Source organism: Lissotriton helveticus, chromosome 8 (assembly GCF_964261635.1).
Source record: "Lissotriton helveticus chromosome 8, aLisHel1.1, whole genome shotgun sequence".
In the NCBI taxonomy this organism is placed as follows: domain Eukaryota; kingdom Metazoa; phylum Chordata; class Amphibia; order Caudata; family Salamandridae; genus Lissotriton; species Lissotriton helveticus.
The window spans coordinates 1,547,590,206-1,547,615,631 of NC_136069.1; the positions used below are offsets into that span (position 1 = coordinate 1,547,590,206).

At 44.1% G+C, this 25,426-nt stretch overlaps 1 protein-coding gene across 7 annotated transcripts in view; it reads right to left on the reverse strand.

Annotated features, from left to right (window-relative positions):
• Positions 1 to 25,426, reverse strand: part of FCHSD2 (FCH and double SH3 domains 2) — a 502,468-nt gene that overhangs the window by 464,397 nt on the left and 12,645 nt on the right. For all 7 annotated transcript variants that reach the window (XM_078658542.1, XM_078658546.1, XM_078658544.1 and 4 more), the window contains exon 2: positions 18,299 to 18,396. In XM_078658542.1, the coding sequence (XP_078514668.1) occupies positions 18,299 to 18,396 (98 nt within the window). The remainder of the gene's footprint in view (positions 1 to 18,298; positions 18,397 to 25,426) is intronic.

Below are 25,426 nucleotides of genomic sequence, written 5' to 3' on the forward strand. Positions count from 1 at the left end.
GACCTTTATGCAAACAAAATGGCATCAATGTGTCCGTCAATCAGCATACGAGTTGGGTCAAATTTGACAATAACCAATCCTGCACAATGTGAGGAATTGCTGTAAATCTGTGAGCCTGAACCCAAAGTAACTAATTCCTTTAAAGGGAAGTACTCCAATAAATATTTTGCCCACAATGGATCCCCACAAAAGCTGTATAGAAGGACACAACTGTCAATTCTGTGTGATGGGAAGCATTGCACTAACTAAATTTGTGCAAAGTGAGGCAATGCAGGAACAAACTGTGCAATGTGAGGCACTACAATAGCTAATTAGGTACAAAGCAACACACTCAGGAATCAATTCTTTCAAGAGGCACTGCAATTTTACAGTCTTTGAAACAGAAGAGGCATTAGTGTCCGTCTTTTGGATTGCCTTTCAGAATCAATAACCAATTAAAATCACCTCTGCCTAATGTGACAATGTCCTACAATCCATTATCTACAATATGTATCACAGTTCTCGGTTGTGTGCAGGGGCGACTCCTCCTTTTTGGTGGAGAAGCGTTCCCCCACTGCTGGAGCCTGCAGATGCATGTAAAATAAAATGATAATAAAGCAACTAAAAAAACTGCTTTATTACTTTGTTTTACTCCAGAGCCACAGCGGAGTCTTGAGGGTGAGGCTTCCGGTAGCAGGAGGAGTGGTGGGCTCAGGGCACGGTCAGTGTTTATGTCGGTTTGGCCGGCCATCTTCGGACGGCCAAACTGACATGCTCACTTGGATATCTACAGGCTGTTGTTTGGAGATATCAACAGTACTCAGGAGCACAGGCTCCCAGTACCTGCTGGAGTGTGAAACCAGCCCGCTCCACCCAATCCCTACGCTGCTTTCATGCTGGGTAATACCAGCATGAGACTAGCTTCTGGATTGGCGCAGGGGAGTCTGGGAGCCTGTGTGAGCATCGTCGAAGCTGAAGAAGCCGCGAGGAGGCAGACATCAGGATGCAGGTAAGTTTTGTTATTATATATTTTTTCCCCACACGCTGCCGTACCAATTTCCCCAGGTAGCAGCCGCCACTAACTGTGTGAATTATGAGGCACTGTGGTAAACAGTTCTCTACAGCATAATGTACTCAGAAAACAATTAAGCACACTCTACAATTCTATGCTATGCCATACACTGCATTGTGTGAGTTTCAGAACGTCCATAGCAACATCACAAAATAAAATGACGGACTGAGTGTTGAAACTTTTCAATCACTCACCCCCAGTCATAAATCGGAGTTTAATCCATAGTTATTGTGGTCAGCACGTCATACCAGTTTGGACCCAGCCATATGCAAATCAGTCTTGACCCTCTTCCTCATGGGAACAGCCCAGCCCGAACTGCCAAGCCAGGGCCTCCCTGGTCCGGATACAAGCATCCTGGTTTGAGCACTCCATCCATCACCTTATTGTGTTTGCTAGTTTTAGAACATCCACCTGCCTCATAAATTCACCACCACCTGAGGCAATACAATAACAATGCACGCTTAAGAGTACAGATACAGTAATAATTTATGTGCAATATGCAGTGCTGCAAAAATCAAGTGAGTACAGTGTGAGGCACAACAGTCACCAATTCTGTACAATTTGGGTACTGTATGACTATCAGTGTGTGATACACTGCGATATTTTCAGACGACTCACTTTATCAATTTCACTACTTTGTTGTACAAAAACAAATTTTAAACACACCGGGCATGAAACGGGAAACATCAGTGCCGCATTCGAAGCTCAATGAGGCAGGTGGATTGTTTTTGCTTACAAAACCACTGAACCACAAACCACACACAATGCAATAAAACCAGAGGCAACGAACTCATGATCGTCTTGGATGCAAACCAGGAAGGGATCAAAGCTACAAAAGGCACGCTGACCGACTTTTTAAAGAAGCCTCTGCCAAAATCGTAGGTGTGCAACTGCCAAGACTTTGAGCTTCCTCCAGAGGCCAGGATTTCCATGCCTTCCAGGCAAGCCCAATCTGGACCCGCCCACTTTTTTTCTAGGCCTCGGCGGCTCATGGGTGTTAGTACAGTGAGAACGTGTAACATCTGGGACTCAAACTAATTACAGGTGATCCCAATTTTGCAACAGCCATAAAAACACCCGGAAATAACAGCAGAGAGCGACAGCAGGGAAGCGTGCGAGGCGGCTGCGCGTTAACACTGATGACGAGTCTTTGAATGGAGGGAGGACAACTTGTTGCATTCCCCGAGGGCAAGTGGGGCGCAGGTGTCTCTGGCAGGTAAATTATTGATGCTGAGAAATGGGGTTTGAAGTCTTGGAAGGTCAGCACCTGTGGCGCAGAAGGAACCGCGCTAAAAACACTTCAACAGCATCACAGGTGAATTATTTTATTTTATTTCACGCTGGAGGGAAACGACAGTCTGAAATGTTTGGGTTGGTTAAATAGCACTCTTCCACAGCGTAACCTCTTTGAGAACGCGAGAGTTATCTGCAAAAAGCTATCATAATTTGCATAACGCCATGTTCGTGAAACAAGTACTTCCGGTGCAGGAGGCGGGACTTCCCGCTAGCACCAAGTGTCAATGATGATTTTTAGAGTTTTAACTTGCCTCTTTGTTATGATTCTGCAGTTGTGTCCCTGCGCGGACACCGTATAGGTTATTGCTTTCCAACTGTCCCTGCGCGGACACCGTTCCTGCTGTGAGGTCATCAGCTGGGAACTGTCAGTCCTTGACAATTGACACCTGATCGCCGAACTGCGTTGGCGTTGATTACGCTCCATCCTTCCTGGAGCCTGTGTTGGCGAATATTAATAAAAAGAACAGCCTTAACCTGAGTAATGGCGTTTGATAAGTTCTTTACACTCTTATTACAGTATTGTCAATGGCTTCTCCTTTTTTGAGGGCTCCTGCTTCGCAGCAGCGCCTTCCAATTTGATTTGGCTCATGGGTGCAAATATTTAACCATCTCCTGCTTCCGTGGCATGCGCTGGATCGTCAATGACCACAATTGGATGAAAGATGGGACATTAGGTGGTCTACTTTATAACTGACAGTGAGAAAGCCCACCCCGAAAATCTCCAGACCATCTCTCCCTCGAGCCTATGTCTGTTCAGGACCATGAACATAAGCGTGCATCTCACAATGAGCAACCTCATGCAGTAACCAGCTTAATGGACTTTGACAATAAGAAACAGGACAAAGAGACCTGCAGAACTCATCAAAGCTGCCAGAAAACAGAAAAATAAACTGAGCTTTCGCTCACACTTTTTCATCTGCCACACTGCTAAGCGCTCCATCCGAGATAGAAACAACAGCACCTCAGATGGTCATCACCAATGGCACGATAACATCTCCCACATAGGGTCAAAACAAAGACAACACTTTTGCAACCACACACCCTACATGGTACAGCATGCTGGCCATGTAAACAAATAATCCAGCACTACACATAGGGGTAGTGAACGCTATATAAATGGAACAACACAATACAGATTCATGTGTCACGCCTTTGGGACTTATTGACTTTGCCAATGCCTTCTGGCTATTGTGTACAGCATCGGCAAGATGATGTGCAGCATGGTCAAAAGAAATAGTAAAAAAAAAAGGCATAGTGGTGCATACATCATTGCGTCATTTGTAGGCTCTCATGCCTACAATATGATGCATGTACCACTTTTCCACAGAAAGTCTGTCTTGAGCATTTTCTGTAAACCTCAAAGTACAAGTACACAAACATAGATACACAGAGGTCGAGCAATGTTTTCAGCGGCGTCTGGAATCCGTTTGGACCATGATAACAATCTCTAGTCTCCTAACAAAAATCACAACATGCCTTGTTTTAATAATCATGCACTGTGAGCAATGATCTGGATGTACTAAGACACACATACAGCCGCTTTAGTAGCCAGTAGCTGTTTCAGAAAATAGGCAATCCTGATTTTAATAACTAGCCTTTAAGACCTCTTCAGCAATCTGACAAGAGATGGGCAACTACATTACTGTGTTACAACTTTACTGGGTAAGTAGCACTGCCACTGGAGTGGTTCATTTGCTAGTAATGGCAATTGTCCCAGCCAGTCTTATGTCTGAATCGCAGAATTAAACTACCATATCCGTAGTCCGTTCACCAACTTTACAGTTACATATTAATCTATAAAAAGTGCTCGCAAATTCATAATGCAAGTGCTACACAACTAGCTTTGCCAATACTTGTTTGTAAAACATTATTTTTAAAAAGTAAAAGAAAAAAAAACTTTGAAAATACTGGTGGGAAAGCAAACATATACGAATAGCTAAAGATGGCAGTGGGCGAATAAGGAAAATGCTTGTGAAGGCCTAATTTATAAGTTTGGAGGGGTAGGGACTAAAACTGCTGGCATGGGGGTTTCGGGATGTATAAGGCGGAAGCCACAAATGAGAGGAGAGAGCAAAAACAACAAGCCCCCGGTGAAGGGCTCCAAGGAAAAGAAAAAAGTAGTTCCAAGATGTGAGCTGCGGAAGGATACAACTCCAGTCAAAATGAAGGTGAAAAGCTTTGCTCCTTGTGAGTGACAAACACAATAAGACAAAGGACAGCCACAGAATAACAAGCATGCAAATGAAGTTGACAAGAAAGCCAACCAATTATGAGCAATAGGCTAATCCAAAGCTCTGCATAGGGGAGACCTAAACATTCTAGTCTCTCATGATATTTTTACAGTAGGCGCTAGGTGTCAGAAAACATGGAACAACAAATGGGTCTGCTCAAAGTCTATTCATATAAAATTAAAGGCTATATATCTACAAAAGCTTTTTTCTGGTTAACGGCCCGGTTCTAAGAATCCGGCCATTACTATTACAAACATGTTTTTCGATATGTACAGAGGACACATTTCTATACAGTAACATGTTACTTCCTCCCCACATCCGCAAGGAGGAAAACCACGCCATGTTCAGGAGAAACATTAACCACTTGCACGCTAGCGGTTTTCCCGCTGTGTGCTGGATTTTCAAAATCAACATGTTGAGTGACGAGTTCACCTTGTCATCCGCACAGGGTAGGTAAGGCTGATGACGAGCTGAGCTCGTCATCAGCATGGAAGGGGTTAAAACCTGGTTGTTCGAAAAATAAATCTTGCTTATCTCATTCATTACACCTATCCTGCTTTGTGTCCTTGGCGCCGGGAAACCCTTGTTGGGTAGCTGCGCGCCTTATAAATGAATAAAATAAAATTGCAGTTGTGTTTAGAGGTTCAGTATGTGGAAGGGGCGTGTCGCAATGGTTTGTATGAATGTTTTTCAACCGATTTACAGTCGCAAACATTAATTTTTTATCAACACCTCAAGGTTGGTGGTAACCACTAGCAAAAGGGAAGGGGTTCCCATAGGACCCCATTCCCTTTGTGAATGTTGGGTCAATTATGTTTTTAAGCGCAGCCAGTGGTCCATGAACCACTGCCTGATTTGAAGAAAAAAAAAAACTTTAAAGTTTTCTTTTCTTTTTTTAAACGCATCCAAATTTTCCTTTAAGGTAACCGGGCTGTATTAAAAAAAATTGCTCTATTGTAAAGCTATCACAGATATGATGGTCTGCTGAGCTCAGCAGGCCACCATCCCGGTCATGGCAGTGATTTCAATTGAATCACAAATTGCCACCTACCTCATTATTATTCATGAGGTAGGTCTTTTTGCGAACCCATCAGAATCACTATTTAGGAAATCTTTATTTTATACATTAGGAATTGAGATTCCCTAGTTGAGAATATGTGAGATTTTCAATTAAGTATTCACAATCCCTGAACTCTGTACAAATGACCCTGAGTGCTTCAGTACAGCAATCCTTTTAAGTGGTTTTCAGGTTACCTCCTCCCTTAGTTCGCCCAAATCTGTACATGAGGGGCCATTTTTTTGGAGGAGAAACAGGTTATCTTTTCTATGCCTGATGCTGGACACCATCTCTGTGTTTCCATAGGGCAGATGTCTGCAAAGATATGTGACGAGGGAAGCTTTTTTAAAAGAGAAAATCAAAACAAAATAGGTTCTAACTACCGTAAACATGTAAGAAAATAGTGCCATTTGAACAGTAAGCAATTAATTATATTAGGATGGGCTGTAGAATTTGCCAAAATTAAAATGAGACCCGGTGTTGAATATTGTGGTTATCCAAGCATATTGAATGTACAGTTCTTTGCTCGACTCAGAAACATCAAATCTACAGTGTTACTGCAGTCACTGAAATTAAGAGGCATGATTGGTCCTCACCAGTTGCTAATATTTAAGCACCCAAGACATTCAACAAGCAGACCGAAGCTTCATTTACCACCTCTCCATAGTCATTAGTTAAACTTCCTCCATCAACCTGGCATGTATTAACAGGAGTTTGCGTCACAGGCCATAGATATGCACTGGGTGGAGTGTCCTATAACATCTCTTCATAGGCTGTGCATGATATTAGCATCCCTACATAGTGTTTGCATGGAGCCTCATCTACTAATCCAGCATAGCCCCTGGCCGGAGATTCCTTTATCACCACTGCATATCCACTGGGTGGAATTTCCTCTACAACAACTAAATAACTTTCCCATGGAACTTGCATAACTGCCTCTGTCTAGCCACTGGATGACTCTTGCCTCGGTCACTTCTGCTTTGTCACTGCGATGTCCTTTTGTAGTTACCACTGCATAGGTGGCATGCAAATCTCTGGACCTTGTCGATTGCACCCCAGACATATATGTTTATAAAGTTCTACTTGCTCAGGCACTCTTTCAAGTGTCACTGCTGGGGTACACATGTGTGCTTAGTAGATGGTTCATACAATGGCACCCCTGCACACTCACTGTGTGCTGAGGTGTCCTGCCTGGTCACCCCATATTCTTGCCTGGACACTCCTGCCTATTGATTAGGTAGAGCTTTACTTGGTTCTTCAGCATATTAATTAGATGCTTATGGTTCTTACACTGGCATCGCTGCCTGTGTATTCGGTAGTACTTGCCATGGCACTTCTGCTTATTCATCAACAAGTGTGTTCTCTGCCATCCCCCTCTCTCCGACTCATCCCAACCCCTATTTTACTACTATGATCCACAAAATAACCCTTTGTAGACTCTTCCCTCCTCTACCCCTCCTTGCATCATCTCTTACCTCTTTTACTATTCAGAGCTCCCAAACAAGCCTTTCTAAACCCTTCCATCGAACTCTTACCCCTCCACCCCCCTTTACTCATCCCAAACCTCCTCCTACTGCTACGAGCCCGCCAAAAACCCCACTCTAGAGCCTTCCTTCTTCTGTCACACCACTATCCTTTTTGAATCCAACTAACAGACTCCCATGTCCACTGCACCAATAAATGTCATTTTTTCCTATACTAATTCCCCACTAACTATCAGACCCGGACTACTGATACTTGGAGCTTAGTGCAGTCCATCCTCTGCGTGGGGACACTCCTCCTGGAGTAACCAAGTACTTTACAAATTCCTTAACATAACATAACTAATCCGGTTTGAGTTCCGGAGTACTGTGCTACCCGCCAAAAAGCATTTTGACACTCATCAGGGGTATCAAGTGCTGTATAAATGCAAACACTTCCCTCTTCTAGCCCTCCACTATCCTTTTTCAATCCAAATAACCAACTCACATGTCCATCACTCAAATTAGTTTCATATCTCCCTATACTAATTCACACAAATCCTTTTTGGGTTCCGGCATAGCGTGCTACTCACAGATAAAGTACTTCGACACCTTGTCTGAGGTAGTAAGCCCTATATAAATACAATTACAATACAATATTCATTATGCAATTCTCAATCTGGAACGTTTGCATATTCATTAGATACTTGTTCCCTGTATATGAGGATTTTTTGCACTGGCACTCCCAAATCTTCAGTAAAGGTGCATACTCTGTAGATGGTAATAGCCCTGGCACCTCCTTAAATAATTATTAGTGGATTCACGCCTCATCATATTTCCATATTCATTAGATTGTACCCCCTATGCATATTAAACACATAGTAAACGCCCAGGCACCGTTGTGTATTATTTATTAGCCAATGTTTGCATTTTCTTTGTGTGCCACTTGCTTTGGGACCTCTGTAGACCAATTAGCGAAAAAGGGGTGATGGCAGGGCAGGCCAACAACGTCCATGGCACACACCTATGGCTTGGTCCAAAGATAAATTAAGTATATGTTGCGACACTGATGAACAAGGAAAAAGTGGAAGAGGCACATTCTCCAGCCGGCACCTTATACTATATGCATATGCAACGCTGCAGACGTCTCAGCTACTTACAACCCCTCCCCCACCAAACAAACATTTTCACTTTTGTGTTTATGCTCCATCCTGCACCGCATACCTGACCTCACCAACCACATGCTGCAAAAAAAGCTAACAGGGTGCAGTGTGTGCACAAGAAAACAGGGTGAGTCATCGCCTACTCGTTTAGAACGTTATTTTTAGAATATTAAGGTTCTCGCCTCCGGAAAATTCCTCCCTTGTCTAACTACAGCCAAGTACGAACCGAACATTTCCCAACATTGCATTCTTTTCCACAAAATCAATGTTTCCCTCTTTTGCAACAAGCACAGGGCCTTTGGAACGGTCACAGCCACGGATATTGGGAAGAGAGCGCTGTAAGAAGAAAAAGTTTCAACACTGCGCATTGCCCTTTGACCCTCATTAACCAGTATTTGCACAGCAAACACCTCAAAGCTGCCAGCTGTACCAGAGATACACGCTCCTTTCACCACAAAAGTGTCCCGAAGTGGCCAAATTATGATGACGAAACCGGGTATACTGATTCAACGGCGGACCAATACTACTCTTAAGAGTAAAATTAAGGTCTTGGCGCTATTTTAGGTGTGCTGAATACTAATAAGGACGTCACAACGCCTGTTCCAACTACTGTTAGGCAGCGTCCAATCAGGTGGCATTCTCACTTAACCTCAAGCAGACGTGTTGTTGCGTGTGCATAGCGCCCCAAACAGGGCTCAGAGGCACTTTAAGGCGTCATCAGAAGGACACCAATAAGTTCGTTAAGTGCCACATGTAAAGCGTGGGTTCATTGAGAGGGATGTGAGAAAAGGGTTTTTGGATGATGTGTGACGTCCAAAGGGGTGCACCAAAAGTGTTATAAGCGAAGCAATAAGTGTGCCCTAAGTGGAGTCAGGGCTTTAAGTGGGATGGAAAAACTGGGGGGAGGGGTGTCTCTCAAGGGGGCGTGGCCAATGTAATTAAGGGCGTGGCTTAAAATCACGTAAGCTAAAAGTTTGTGCTTACTTAGCATAGTGTGCCGCCCGATTGGCATTTTGTTGTTTCTGTCATTGCATCCAGATATATGATACAACAAGTAACATCATACTTAACAAGAAGTCGGGACTATTGGCTTTGTCAATGGTTGTTAGTTGCATAAAATAAATAAGCAGCAACTGTGGCTTGTATATAATACTAAAAAAGCTTCCACTTAAAGCCCTGGTGACACCACGACAATGTTGCTGCTTCTTAGTTCTGAAATAAGAAGAGAAATCCAAAGAGAAAATTACTCTCTTTAAAAAGATTTCCTTTCCCCTATAACGCTCGGAAAAAAACGGACCTCCTGTGCCACGGCACAAAACAGAGCCCGATAGAGACCAGTTTCGAGGGCTCCTTAAAAAAAAACTGCCGGTGCTCCGACCCGGCCCACTTAAAGCCCTGAGTGGAGTAAAACAAAGAGGAATTAGACATTTGCATTTTGTACGTAGTGTGTGCACGCCTCGTGTCAAACAGTTCAACCCGGCAAGCTACAACCAGCACGGGCTAGAAAAAGAGGCCCAAGCTGCAAGCCACAGAGCAGTTCATAAGGAGGTGAACTAGCACCATGGCCCCGGGGGCGACTGCCGACAGTTGCCCTTCCATTGAGCCCTGACGTTTGTAAGCCAAGCCTTTCTGTCCCAACATTGAATTCCACATCTGAAAACACTCGATTCCAAATTTTGAAACAACTGGCACTGGGTCTCAAATATGCAAATTCCTGGAACTGCATAAAAATCTGGTACTGGCTCCTAAAGTAGGAAATACGTGCCCCTCTGTTCCAAATTAGCAATTGTTTTGAACAGGCTCTTAAATTCACACATTTCTGGCACTGGATTCTAAATTAGCATAAACACTGCCCTAGGCAGCAAAATAACAAATGACGGACACTGGACTGCAAATCTGTAAACATGGATTCCAAATTATAAAACGCTGGGCACTGTACACCAAATTTAGTTAATAGAGGGGGAGGGGGTGTTAGTACATTTTGCAAATTTGACAGTAAAACACATTTGGTATGTGCAAGAAAAATATAGCCACAAATACATATTTTAAAAGAAAAGAAGTTGCTCCTGTGATATTATGAGACCTTCAAAAACATCACAACATCAGATACACTTAAAAAGAGAAGTAGGTCATTATATGCATGCTTTTTAATTGCAAATGAATAGTATGCAAAGTACTAATCCTGGAGTGGGTTTCAAATGTACAAGACGAATTCACCCCTGGTAATTCATTTTGGTGTGTTCTGTACCAGTGCAGATACTTAATTCGGCTTAAAAAATACAACTTTCCTTCAGGGAAAAGAGAGATAGCGAAAGAGAGATTCTACGATTTGGAGAGTAAAATAGCAGCAAAAAAGGCAAGTTGAAGATGTATTGGCATGTTTGGCTCAGGTGTTTCACACTAGCCCTTTCTGTACCTTAAGGACACTATAGGCGGACGTAAGAAATTAAAACAGTGATTTTTCCACCCACCTGGCTTTCACAATACTCTTAAAAAAAGAAATGTTCTAAGATTTTAGGGAGAAAACGACCTTCCAAAGTTTTTGGCTAAGTAAGTTTCCAAAGATAATGCGCATCATTCTCTGGGTCTCTGAAGACTTTACAACGATCCCGGGGAGCATTCATAATAGTTTTTTATGATTCTATGACACAGAACGAAAGAATGCAATATATAGAAAAAAAGGACACTTTGCCGCCTGATCTTCTTTAGTAATTGATACAAAAAAGGGTGAAAATTCAATATCGAAAATGAAAAAAGAAAACAAAAATAAACCTGACCTCCATGGCACTCACGAGAAGCCTATATAGGAGGGAAGAGCAGGCAGCTAGAACCAGAAGCAAACATGGGACGGAAGTAGGAGCGGTAGTGAGAAACCAAGGGGGATAGTGGACAGGGGAAACAAAGCTAGATACATGAAACAGTCAGGAAGAGCATACAGGAAGGCCTATACTGTTAAGTAGTCCCTCATGCAGTTCAATGCAGGCACTGCACTGAAAGTGCAATGATACACCTTAACATGTGGGAAAGAAACACTCCTTGGCTCAGACAAGATGTTATTGACGAAGTCTCAAGCCAATGGCTGAAAAAGGCTGCTCAAAAAAAGCCAATGGTTGTAGGGGGCGGAGGCAAAGTACCGTGTAATTAGAATGCAAACAAAATGTCTGCTTCAAAGCTGGCTGTCATGCTAGACCTAAAATATACCAAGAGCATTATTACACATGATATTTATTGGAACAGGAAATCTACTGTTTTCATGAAAAAGCATACAGTCGTGATCGGTAATGCGTGGCCTTCGCTCACTAGTCTGAATGTAGCCCACATAGTTTTCCCGAATGGGAAACTGTCTCGAGGCTGGCTCTTTTTGTCAGCTTTGAGGGGTACGGCTAACAGTACTGCATCCTCCGGACAGGCCCCAGAACAATTCCCGGTGGGCGAATAAGAGGCTAGCATGCTAGGCTGACATGAAGGTGGAGTGTGGGTCCTTAGTGACGGTGACCTGGGAAGCACTGGGTCTATATATGTACACAGTATTTGTGTAGATCACACCTAGCCAAGAGGGAGCAAAGTATGTGCAGGCTCAAATGTAAATGTAAATGTGGGTGTACTTGTGCGCACTGTGACTCCATGGAGTATCCTGGCGCTGAAGACCGCTGGGGAACCCGTCCTGGTTTTCCCTGTGAGATGGTCCCTTTCTGGGTATCTCCAAGGTGAAACCAGGCATCTCCGGCGTCTGTGGGGGGCCGTTGTAGAGATGAGGCAAGCTTAATGCCCAGAGTTGCAGAGTGTGTTCCCTGGTTAGAGTAGGCACCGAGGCGAGAATTACCGAGTCCGTTTTGACTCTGGTCCACGACCTTGCCGCATCGGGAATTGAACCCTGGTCCCGGGCCGTTATCTGCTTACGGGTCTGCCACCTCTAACCAGTGAGCCACACCACTCCACTCAAAGTCAAAAGCACAGTCAAAAAGTGACAGGAGAGGTAGCTAGATAAGTAGTATGTGTGCTTTTACATAAAATGCAAGAGGTTCCGGAGGAGTGCTGCAATTGTGATGTGGCAAACTTGTGCGGTTGTGCATGGAGTGAAACAGACACTCTGTCCTGTTTGTAGATCCCCGCCATCTTTCAGTTGGTTGGCCAGGAGCCCGCCTGATTGTTGCACGTCGCCGGAAGGGTGTGGGTGGATATGTGGCAAATGTGAAATGTAACGCAGAGAGCTAGAACCACAACTATGCTAGAATACAAGCTATTTATTTCATGTGCTGAATAAAGATAGTAGGTATGTCAAGTTTGATGCCCAGATCATGAAAAAGCTTAAAGATGACATGAAAGGCAAGAGACAATAGGTGGCGACCAGCACCATGAAACAAGGTGCATGGCGAATGGACCCAAGGCCACGGTGACTAAGAGTTGAGAACAGGTAACAGCAAGTTTTGCAGGGACAAGGTCTCCTCAGGGAAGATCTGCCGCAACAGGCAACTTATAAGGAGTGAGGCATAGGAATCCAGGCAAAACAGAATCTTGGCCACCATACTAGGGTCTGCCGGCCATTGTAGTGAGGCTCGTCAACAGAGACATACATGGCAAGGAGTAGAACTAGCATGTGGGGCCCAGCTAAAGTCGATCACGCCTGTCGAATAACATTAGATCAAATCAAGGGCAAACCAAGCGGAAAAGGCGGACTTCCACGTCATCAATCCTACAATTCATTCCACGTCATCAATCCAACAATTCATTCCACGCCATCAATTCTACGTTCCATTCCACTCCACGCCATCAATTCTACATTGCATTGCATTTTCACAATCATCGAAATTTGGACCTGCAGCATCACAACCACATAAAAGGTTTTACCTTGTATTATTTTTTATTAATTTAAAGCTCAGCAATGTCACATGATTCACATGATCAAAATAGAACCCTCATTGTTATGAAATTATATGCCCAATCTACGGCACCAGGAATACTACTACAGAAACCTATAGCTCAGGCAACCACCGGATTTAGGGTTTTTCTTAAATCTCCCAGACAGTTACAGTGCATCGCTCGACTCCCAGCGACCTCGGATATCAAGAGATTGCAGGCTGAACATCCTGGCCCTGGGCTCAGCCGGAGGGGATCTGGCAGGGGCGTGTCCTTGCAAAGAATGCAGTGAAGCAGTCTTCCTGCATTCCAGCTGTTCCGCTTCCCTGGAAGGCGCCCAGACTTCAAGTGCTGGGGTTTTCACGCCAACATGCATCTGTCACTTTCTGAGCCAGGAGACATCTCTCAGGCATCCACATCCACTTTGGTTGATTGGCACTTTGGGTAATCAGTGGCCCATCCCAACAAGATTTTTTTTCCAGATAATAAAAATATTCAATGCATAGTGGCCAATCCTGAAACACATACCACATTTCTACATCATGCAGGGTCACGCGCAAAGTCCAAAACTGCATTCATCAATAACATTTTTGTTTTGTTTAAAAACACAAAACTTGTTGATTATGCTTTATTCATCAACTTTAGGGCAACACAGCGGCATACCGCCATCATTGTGAAAGTTGCGCGGCAGAAGCGGTATATTTTATGCCCACCGCTATATTATTGGAGTAACACTCAACATTAGTTGGATAGTCCTGAGACAATTTCTTTGATTATTCACTATGCTTCAAGACAAATTCCAAAAATAAATAAATAAAACGTGAACCATGCCAAGTTCACATTTCACCTACAGCATCTGGCTGTGTTACATTATAAACAGCGACCTTCTGGGCGGCCCCTTGCACAAGGGCTTCCCTTGTCCTGACAGTGTCTTGTTGTTTCTCGACTAGAGTAGCCTCATCTAATTCTTACATTCAAATGTCTTGTATTCCACATAATTCTGCTAGCCGCATAACTGACAAGCACAAGACTATCTACAAAAATAGAATTCTAAAAAAGAGATAACCTGGTGTAGCCCTAACCGAGAATTGGAGGATATCTTGTTTACAACCAGCAACCTGATTTGTAAGTTCCTTTGAAAACTGATATTCAGAACAATACTGCATAAAGGTGGACATTGTGCCGGGTAAGCAAGAGATTGTCGAGTAGAGTAGATCTCCCTCTAGTGCAAAGACAGACATCCTGAAATCACCACCTGGCATTGGGTAACCCTAAAAGCGTTGCTAGAGTCTACAAAAAGTGAATACAATAGCATTGGCGGCTCCTTAGTTATGGCGGAGGAGCGTTGCCCCCTCTGTCAGCACAAATGCAAACCTTGTAAAATAAAATAACAGATTTATTATCATTTTATTTTACTTTGGAGGGCCGGGTCTAGGGGACAGACCATAGGGATGACGGCATAGGAGGAGCAGTGAGCATTGCTGCTCAGTGCGCATGTGAGTTTGGCCGTCCAAACCGACATGCGCCTGAGATGTCTCCAACCTTGGCTGCGCTGCCAGGTTGGAGACAGCAGGCATAAGCTCCCAGTCCCTGTGAGAGCGCAAATCCAGGGTGCTCGGGCCAATCCCAGTGTTCCGCTCATGCTGCCAGCAGCTTGAGAGCAAAGTCTGGATTGGCCGTACGGGGATCTGGGAGCCTCAGCCTGGCTGTAGGGGTGTCTGGGAGCCTCAGCCTGTGCTGCAGAGGATCAGACGAGCGGCAGGCAAGTTCTTTATATTTTTGTTGCATGTGCTGTCGTCTGCCCCACCCCGTGCTGCCCCGCCACTTTTCCCTAATACCAGCTGTTCCTGAACAGTAGTGGATATGCTTATTAGAGGACTTTATTCTGGTTTGATTTGCTTTCAGAGTGCTGCACTTGCAAGTCTCACACTTATCCAATTCAATGGTGCTGATGTAACTATCTCTCAATGGAAGGAGGACTCCAGCCACAATCAGTGCAAGCGACATTCCACCAATGGGAAAATACATTTTGTATTCTTTTAACTGCAACCACAACGTGGAGCAGCCCAGTTAGCAGCCACACTCTGCATCATGGGAATGTTAACCAGGCAAAAGACAATCTGGTGTGCTTCTATGTACTGAAAGACAAACTCGTTCCCCTGAAAACCACCACTAGCTCCCACCAGCATCAGCACCACTGGCCGCCCTTTTCAGAGCATACGCGCAGCTCTTCCTCCATTACATCCCTGTGAGTAATGACGTAAGCTTTCACTGGGTGTTCTCCAACTCCTTTCCAAAATCAACAGACACCAGACTCAATAGCCAGAATACTGAGAAAAATAAATAGAAACGAATGACTGACTCAGTATCAATAGACGTGTAGCTGAATTATCAACAAAAAGTTATGTTGGCGTACGGTAGAAATAGGAGCCAAAGTTAAAGCAAGTGTGGCCACCTAATGAATTACTGCACAGTCAAAAACTGTTGAAACTTGAGAAAGAAAAAAAAAAGCAGACACGCTGCATAGGGAATACACAAGAAAGCATAGAAGCTGGTGCAAGCAAATCAAGTCACATCCTTTTGAGTGATATTAACTAAAGCATGAAAAATCGTGAGCAGACAGTAAATACTATAAAACAAATACAAATATAATGTTTGAAAAGCATAGGGTTGAAAATTAAAAACTGATATCATTCAGCATCACACACATTCGTGTAAAAATGTAACATAATCCCAGGCCTCAGGGGGTGAGGGCCCATATGTGCTGAAAAACTATACGTCAAGCGCCAGCCTTTTTGTGGGAGGCTCATGGTTCCTAGATCCACAAACGTACAAGAAGTCACGGTCAGCTAATAATAGCTGCAGCAACCCAACCCTCATGACCCAAACCAACCGACCCAAATCAACCAACCCACCTCTCATGACCCAACCCACCTCTCATGACCCAACCCACCTCTCATGACCCAAATCACCCAACCCACCTCTCATGGCCCAACCCACCTCTCATGATCCAACCCACCTCTCATGACCCAAATCACCCAACCCACCTCTCATGACCCAACCCACCTCATGATCCAACCCACCTCTCATGACCCAAATCACCCAACCCACCTCTCATGACCCAACCCACCTCATGATCCAACCCACCTCTCATGACCCAAATCACCCAACCCACCTCTCATGACCCAACCCACCTCTCATGATCCAACCCACCTCTCATGATCCAAATCACCCAACCCACCTCTCATGATCCAACCCACCTCTCATGATCCAAATCACCCATCTCACCTCTCATGACCCAACCCACCTCTCATGACCCAACCCACCTCTCATGACCCAAATCACCCAACCCACCTCTCATGACCCAAATCACCCATCTCACCTCTCATGACCCAACCCACCTCTCATGACCCAACCCACCTCTCATGACCCAAATCACCCAACCCACCTCTCATGACCCAACCCACCTCTCATGACCCAAATCACCCATCTCACCTCTCATGACCCAACCCACCTCTCATGACCCAACCCACCTCTCATGACCCAAATCACCCATCTCACCTCTCATGACCCAACCCACCTCTCATGACCCAAATCACCCAACCCACCTCTCATGACCGAGATCACCCGCTGTCAAGAGAGCAGAAATTAAGGCAAATCCATTAATTTCTAACATGCAATGTGAATGTGTTCAAATCTGTGAACAAACCTGGATTACCACCCAAACACCAAACAAGATAAAAGACAACTAAACAACCCGAGGGACAGAAAACGTATTACATAAGAATGAGCAAGAAGACAACAAAATAAGAAAGATACTAAACAAAGGTAAAGTATCAACACAACCAGGGGCTGACTGAGAGGGAAAAGAAAAACAAAGGCACCAAGACAAGACGGAGAGCGAGAAGGAGAAGCAAATATAATGATGCATTGCCTCTAGAGCTGCAGCAGGACCAAAAAAGAAAAAAAAATTGGGAGTCCAAATCCCACAACACGCCCGTGCCACAGACGGTGGGCGACCCAACTTAATCCATCAACTTCTGATGGTCAGACATCCTGCAACCCAAGGGTTGAATTGCCCATAAGACAGAAGTGCCCGGACACAGTGCTAGATGAACTCCCGTTTCTTTTTAGGAATCCCTACCGTGCCACCTTCCACAGTAGAAGGCTCACCTTTTCAAAGTGCACTCCGAGATCAGAAAAACCACATCAACAAATATTCACAGACCCACTTAAACACCTACCAAGTCACAGAAATCTAGAAAAAATAAACGCCGACAAACCGAAAAAAGCAGATATCTGTGGATTTAAACATTGTATAAACCCATTACCAACAAGCATAGGCAACACCAACAAGTCTGGCGTCAACAGCAAGCCATTTTGGCTTTGTCAGTGCTTAAGGGATCTGCTGGGCCATCAACAAAATAAAGAAAACACTGACTAAAAGTAAAAATAATTTTCTGATATCAGAAACACTCATTGTTGTAATAGTTTGTGCCGGTTAACAGACTACTTTGTGTGCAGATGTTCTCCTTGTGAAAGGGCAGAAAACCATCACTCACCCTGAAATTATCCAATGACTGAAGAAGGCCGACCCACTGCCTCATGCTGTAGTGGGTGGAAGAAAAATGTGAATGACACAACAGACCAAGGGAAGAAGAGGGCTGGCTGAAAACCCCTCCCTACAAGTACACTATCCATGTACTTTTAGGGAAATCAAAGAGGTCCTGTCTAACACCAGACCGAAAAACAAACTACACCTTAATACTCGGTGTACGTTCTAAGGAAGGCAATAAAATCTCATCTCTTCCCTGTGGTTTAGGCTCTAGTTTGCAGTCTGCCTGCTCTTTGCTGGGGCAGCTGTTGCGCTATGCAAGTTGGACTAACATAACAAATGCATTTGACTTTTACAAGAGTTTCTTTAACTCAGTCAGCCTTATTAAAACAGATTTAAAAAAAATGCTTGGTTTGATTCTATTCGCTCCACAAAAAACAAACGACAGAGTTTGTATTGTATTAATTTCAGTTATGCTTTCCAGCTGTGCCGGCGCTACAACAGCCGAAATGCAGGAAATCGAGGGAGGAAACTCCAGAGTTAGTTCCCGGAGCTGGGTGAACCAAATGTCCTTCCAAAAAACACGGACATCCAAACAGAAGTTTGCAGCAACTTTCTGTAACCTTACCTCATGTCTTCCAGCAAGTCGCATTCCGCCTGGTGCTTGGCCTGCAGCTTGGTCATCTGTTCAGCTTGAATATTCTTCAGCTCTTGTGTAACTTTCACCTAGGAAGACAGAGCAAAGTACCAGGAATTAATTCAGGGTGTCCTGCATCACATGAATAACTTCACCCAAAAAACAAACAAAGGGGGAACATATTGGTTAGCATTCCACTGCATGATTAATGGCACCATTAGATAATGTTGAATAATGTAATATCCTTCCTTATCAGATAGAGACTGCTTACATCAACCTGTATCCTGCACAGTACTGATGGATGGCACCACACAGACGACCAGTGGCGGCAGTCTAAAGTGGTGAGGCAGCGCGAGGGGGCGGGTATAAAAATAAAATGACTTACCCGCTACTTCTGCTGACGGCCGCCTCGTTGCTCCTCTTGTCCTGGCAGTCAATGGCCCAAAAAACACAGGCTCTTCACCCAATCCAGAGGCTGCTCTCGTGCTACACCTAGCATGAGAGAAGCGCCAGGACTGGCCTGAGCGGGCTGTACTGATGGTCGCTGAGGCACAGGGAAGCGCTGCACTGATGCTCGCTAAGGCACAGGGAAGCCTGTGCTTTTTCTCCACCCGGCTGTGCAACACGGCGGAGTTGGAGAAACATAGGACCGCATGTCAGTTTGGCTGTCCTCAGGCGGCTGGCCAAGCAGACATGCGCACTTAATAACCCCCTGCCACTCCTCCTTCCTGCCATGGCCCCACCCTAGACTCATCAGGGTTGCGCCCCAGACTGTGATAATAAAACAATGTTGTTATTTTATTTATCATTTTATAGATCATCTGCGTTCTCGGAGCAGTGGGGCATCACTCCTCTGCCATTATGGAGGAGCCGCCCCTGCAGACGACTTTAGCGTTTCTAAAAAACGAGAACCCTAGCATGGTATGTTGCCTTTACCACAGTCTTTGCAAGGCAGGTAAGTAGCACGCCGGGCCATTTTCAGGTACTGTACAATGCTGGTAAGAGATCGTAAGGTTTTTTTTTTCCTTTTTGTTTTTTTTTTTAAGAGTTCAGGGCAAAGATGCTTTTAGATATGGGGACCGACATGGGTTATGGGGGAAAAGGTTTTTTTTCGTGTTCAAGGCTGGGCAAGGGTTATCAAGGTGTTTTGGGATAAGTAGAGGTAGTAAGGGATTTGCAGAGTTCATGGTGGAGTAGTAAGAGATTTTCTGGATTGGGTAGGGGAGTTTTTAGAGTTCAATAATAGTAGGGATGAGTAGTAGTATGGGGTGTAGATGTTAAGGTTTTTGAATATAGGTTTGGGATAGTATGTTTTTTAGGGATGGTAGGAGTAAGGGGGTAGCAAAAGAATTCTAATGCCAGGATATGATAAGGAGGGAGAGGGAGAGGATGAGAGAAGGAGAGAGAGACCCCATTTTAAAAAGGGAAATTTAAATTTATAAAAAGTGAGGAAGTGGGGGGAGGGATTACCTCCATTTACGCAGGTGGAAAAATATACAAGTACTCACTACCTAGTCTCCTGTAGCTTGCCTATTAATACTGCTAACCAGTGCATGAAATCCTCATTCACGCCTCTCCCACTACAGATCACACCTAATTTTCTACTAAAGTAATCTACCACACAGAAAGTGCAGTAAAGACCTCGAAAAGTTCATTTAGGAGCACAAGACTAATCCCCACAACCAACAATAACTACAACAACAAAAAAAACACCAACTCTGCGAACCGGAGAAGAGTGATGCCCAGCGCAAAGCACGACAATGCCTCGTCAGGGTAGTAAGGGCTATATAATGCAATCACAATACAATATATAACCCACGCTAAAACATACAATCATAACAGTCGTCGATGGAAGTTCATACAGGCTGCCTCATAATTCCCTTTACTGCTTGACACTCACAAAAGACAAAACTGCTGAGGGTCCTATCCATTACCCAGTAGTGTACTAGTCCACATCGTTTACCATCTGATCAGGCACAGAATAGCTGAAGAGATCTGCCACATGCTTTGGCCAACGGAGGGCTCTAATTTGGTCTAACCCTGCAGTCCCAACTAGCAACATACTACGGCCACTTCGTGGCATCTCACGATGACAGTCAGATTGGGGATGTTCTTAACAAGGTCCATCTCCGCAGATCTCTCCACCATTTACCACTTTTAACCTATCCCTTCTCAGGGCCATAAACTTTATAGACAATCCAGTGCAGTAACCAGGTAAGTGGACTATAAACATAGGAAATTCCATCAAGCATTTGCAAAGCCAATAGGTCTCGTCTATGCAAGAGTTATTGGCTTTGCCAAAATGTTTTAGCAATGTTGTACAGCAGAGTGGCTGCTATTCAGGATGGCGAAATGTTAGTAGGGTAAAGGGGAGTAGAGTGATAAGAAGTGGAATAGAGTGGCGTGGAGTAGTACATAGTAGGGTTGGGAGGAGAGAAGTGAAGTGAAGTGAAGAGGAGTGGAGTGTCACGGAGTAGCGTACAGTGTTGTGGATTGTCATGGAGGGTGTAGAGTGTCGTAGAGTTGAGTGCCGTAGAGTGGAGCACAGTGTCAGAGTTAAGCAAAGTGTCAGAGTGGAGTGGCATAGAGTGAAGTGGCACAGAGCAGAGTGGAGTGGCTTAGAGGGTGTTGCGTAGAGTGGTGTACAGGAGAGTAGATTGTCAGAGAGGAGTGGCCTAGAGTGGAGTGTCATAGAATAGAGCGGAGTACAATGGCACAGAGTGAAGTACAGTGCTTTATATTGGAGTGGCATAGCGTGGAGTAGAGTGTCAGTGGAGCAGAGTTTAATGAAGTAGAGCATCGCAGAGTGGAGAATCATGGAGCAGAGTGGCCTCGAGGGAAGTGGTGTAAAGTTCAGTGATGCGGAGTAGATTGGTGTAGAGTGCAGTTGTGTGGAGTGCACTGGGTTTTTTGAGTAAAGGAGTGTAGAGTGCAGTCATGTAGAGTATCGTAGAGTGTAGTGGCATAGAGTAGAGCGATGAAGAGTAGATCGCAGTGGCGTACAGTGCAATGGGATGGAGTGGCACAGCGTGGAGTTGAGTAGAGTGAAGTGGTGTGGGGTGGTGCAGGATAGAGTGTAATAGAGGGGCTATGGAGCAGAGTGGGTCACAGTAGAGTGTAGTGGCATAGAGGGCAGTCATGAGTAGAGTGTCAGAGTGCAGGCTCAGAGTGGTGCAGGGAGCAGTGACAGTGTACAGTGGTGCAGTGTAGAGGCATAAAATAGAAGGTTTTAGAGCATGGTGGTGTGGTGTGCAGTGGTGCAAAGAAGCTGGAATAGATGCAGTGGCGTAGGGTGCATTGGTTTTGAGTAAAGTGGTGTAGAGCATTGGCAGAGAGAGCAGTGGTTTAGAGTACAGTGGCGTAGACTCTAGTGCAATGGTGTAAAATAGAGTGCCGTAGAGTGCAGCAGCATTGAGTATAGTGGCATAGAGTGCATTGGTTTAGAGTAAAGTGGCATAGAGTGCAGTGGCATAGAGTGGCACCGAGTGCAATAGAGTGGTGTAGACTGCAGTAGCAGAGTAGATTGATTGTTTCAGAGTAGAGTGATGGCTAGAATGGCAGAGGGCAGTGTTGCAGAGTGGTTGAAAGTGGATTAGCGTAGAGTGCAGTTGTGCGGAATTCAGTGGCAGAGAGTGTAGTGTTGCAGAGTATACTGTTGAAGAGTGCAGTGGTGTATAGTAAAGTGGCATGGAGTTCAGTGGCGAGTAGAGTGGCGTAGAGTGCAGAATAGAATAGAGTGCCGTAGAGCGAGGTGAAGCAGAGTAGAATAGAGTGGCACAGAATGCAGTAATACAGAGTAGAACAGAGTGGCATATAATGCAGTGATGCAGAGTAGAATAGAGTGGCATAGAATGCAGTGATGCAGAGTAGAATAGAGTGGCATATAATGCAGTGATGCAGAGTAGAATAGAGTGGCATATAATGCAGTGATGCAGAGTAGAATAGAGTGGCATAGAATGCAGTGATGCAGAGTAGAATAGAGTGGCATATAATGCAGTGATGCAGAGTAGAATAGAGTGGCATATAATGCAGTAATACAGAGTAGAACAGAGTGGCATATAATGCAGTGATGCAGAGTAGAATAGAGTGAAATAGAATGCAGTGATGCAGAGTAGAATAGAGTGGCATAGAATGCAGTGATGCAGAGTAGAATAGAGTGGCATATAATGCAGTGATGCAGAGTAGAATAGAATAGAGTGGCATATAATGTAGTGATGCAGAGTAGAATAGAGTGGCATATAATGCAGTAATACAGAGTAGAACAGAGTGGCATATAATGCAGTGATGCAGAGTAGAATAGAATAGAGTGGCATATAATGCAGTGATGCAGAGTAGAATAGAGTGGCATAGAATGCAGTGATGCAGAGTAGAATAGAACAGAGTGGCATATAATGCAGTGATGCAGAGTAGAATAGAACAGAGTGGCATATAATGCAGTGATGCAGAGTAGAATAGAGTGGCATAGAATGCAGTGATGCAGAGTAGAATAGAGTGGCACAGAATGCAGTGATGTAGAATAGAGTGGCACAGAATGCAGTGATGCAGAGTAGAATAGAGTGGCATAGAATGCAGTAATACAGAGTAGAACAGAGTGGCATATAATGCAGTGATGCAGAGTAGAATAGAGTGGCATAGAATGCAGTGATGCAGAGTAGAATAGAGTGGCATATAATGCAGTGATGCAGAGTAGAATAGAGTGGCATATAATGCAGTAATACAGAGTAGAACAGAGTGGCATATAATGCAGTGATGCAGAGTAGAATAGAGTGGCATAGAATGCAGTGATGCAGAGTAGAATAGAGTGGCATATAATGCAGTAATACAGAGTAGAACAGAGTGGCATATAATGCAGTGATGCAGAGTAGAATAGAGTGGCATAGAATGCAGTGATGCAGAGTAGAATAGAGTTGCATAGAATGCAGTAATACAGAGTAGAACAGAGTGGCATATAATGCAGTGATGCAGAGTAGAATAGAATAGAGTGGCATATAATGCAGTGATGCAGAGTAGAATAGAGTGGCATAGAATGCAGTGATGCAGAGTAGAATAGAACAGAGTGGCATATAATGCAGTGATGCAGAGTAGAATAGAACAGAGTGGCATATAATGCAGTGATGCAGAGTAGAATAGAACAGAGTGGCATATAATGCAGTGATGCAGAGTAGAATAGAGTGGCATATAATGCAGTGATGCAGAGTAGAATAGAGTGGCATAGAATGCAGTGATGCAGAGTAGAATAGAGTGGCACAGAATGCAGTGATGTAGAATAGAGTGGCACAGAATGCAGTGATGCAGAGTAGAATAGAGTGGCATAGAATGCAGTAATACAGAGTAGAACAGAGTGGCATATAATGCAGTGATGCAGAGTAGAATAGAGTGGCATAGAATGCAGTGATGCAGAGTAGAATAGAGTGGCATATAATGCAGTGATGCAGAGTAGAATAGAATAGAGTGGCATATAATGCAGTGATGCAGAGTAGAATAGAGTGGCATATAATGCAGTGATGCAGAGTAGAATAGAGTGGCATATAATGCAGTGATGTAGAATAGAGTGGCACAGAATGCAGTGATGCAGAGTAGAATAGAGTGGCATAGAATGCAGTAATACAGAGTAGAACAGAGTGGCATATAATGCAGTGATGCAGAGTAGAATAGAGTGGCATAGAATGCAGTGATGCAGAGTAGAATAGAGTGGCATATAATGCAGTGATGCAGAGTAGAATAGAATAGAGTGGCATATAATGCAGTGATGCAGAGTAGAATAGAATAGAGTGGCATATAATGCAGTGATGCAGAGTAGAATGGAGTGGCACAGAATGCAGCGATGCAGAGTAGAATAGAGTGGCATAGAATGCAGTGATGCAGAGTAGAATAGAGTGGCATATAATGCAGTGATGCAGAGTAGAATAGAGTGGCATATAATGCAGTAATACAGAGTAGAACAGAGTGGCATATAATGCAGTGATGCAGAGTAGAATAGAGTGGCATAGAATGCAGTGATGCAGAGTAGAATAGAGTGGCATATAATGCAGTAATACAGAGTAGAACAGAGTGGCATATAATGCAGTGATGCAGAGTAGAATAGAGTGGCATAGAATGCAGTGATGCAGAGTAGAATAGAGTGGCATAGAATGCAGTGATGCAGAGTAGAATAGAGTGGCATAGAATGCAGTAATACAGAGTAGAACAGAGTGGCATATAATGCAGTGATGCAGAGTAGAATAGAATAGAGTGGCATATAATGCAGTGATGCAGAGTAGAATAGAGTGGCATAGAATGCAGTGATGCAGAGTAGAATAGAACAGAGTGGCATATAATGCAGTGATGCAGAGTAGAATAGAACAGAGTGGCATATAATGCAGTGATGCAGAGTAGAATAGAGTGGCATAGAATGCAGTGATGCAGAGTAGAATAGAGTGGCACAGAATGCAGTGATGTAGAATAGAGTGGCACAGAATGCAGTGATGCAGAGTAGAATAGAGTGGCATAGAATGCAGTAATACAGAGTAGAACAGAGTGGCATATAATGCAGTGATGCAGAGTAGAATAGAGTGGCATAGAATGCAGTGATGCAGAGTAGAATAGAGTGGCATAGAATGCAGTGATGCAGAGTAGAATAGAGTGGCATATAATGCAGTAATACAGAGTAGAACAGAGTGGCATATAATGCAGTGATGCAGAGTAGAATAGAGTGGCATAGAATGCAGTGATGCAGAGTAGAATAGAGTGGCATATAATGCAGTAATACAGAGTAGAACAGAGTGGCATATAATGCAGTGATGCAGAGTAGAATAGAGTGGCATAGAATGCAGTGATGCAGAGTAGAATAGAGTTGCATAGAATGCAGTAATACAGAGTAGAACAGAGTGGCATATAATGCAGTGATGCAGAGTAGAATAGAATAGAGTGGCATATAATGCAGTGATGCAGAGTAGAATAGAGTGGCATATAATGCAGTGATGCAGAGTAGAATAGAACAGAGTGGCATATAATGCAGTGATGCAGAGTAGAATAGAACAGAGTGGCATATAATGCAGTGATGCAGAGTAGAATAGAACAGAGTGGCATATAATGCAGTGATGCAGAGTAGAATAGAGTGGCATATAATGCAGTGATGCA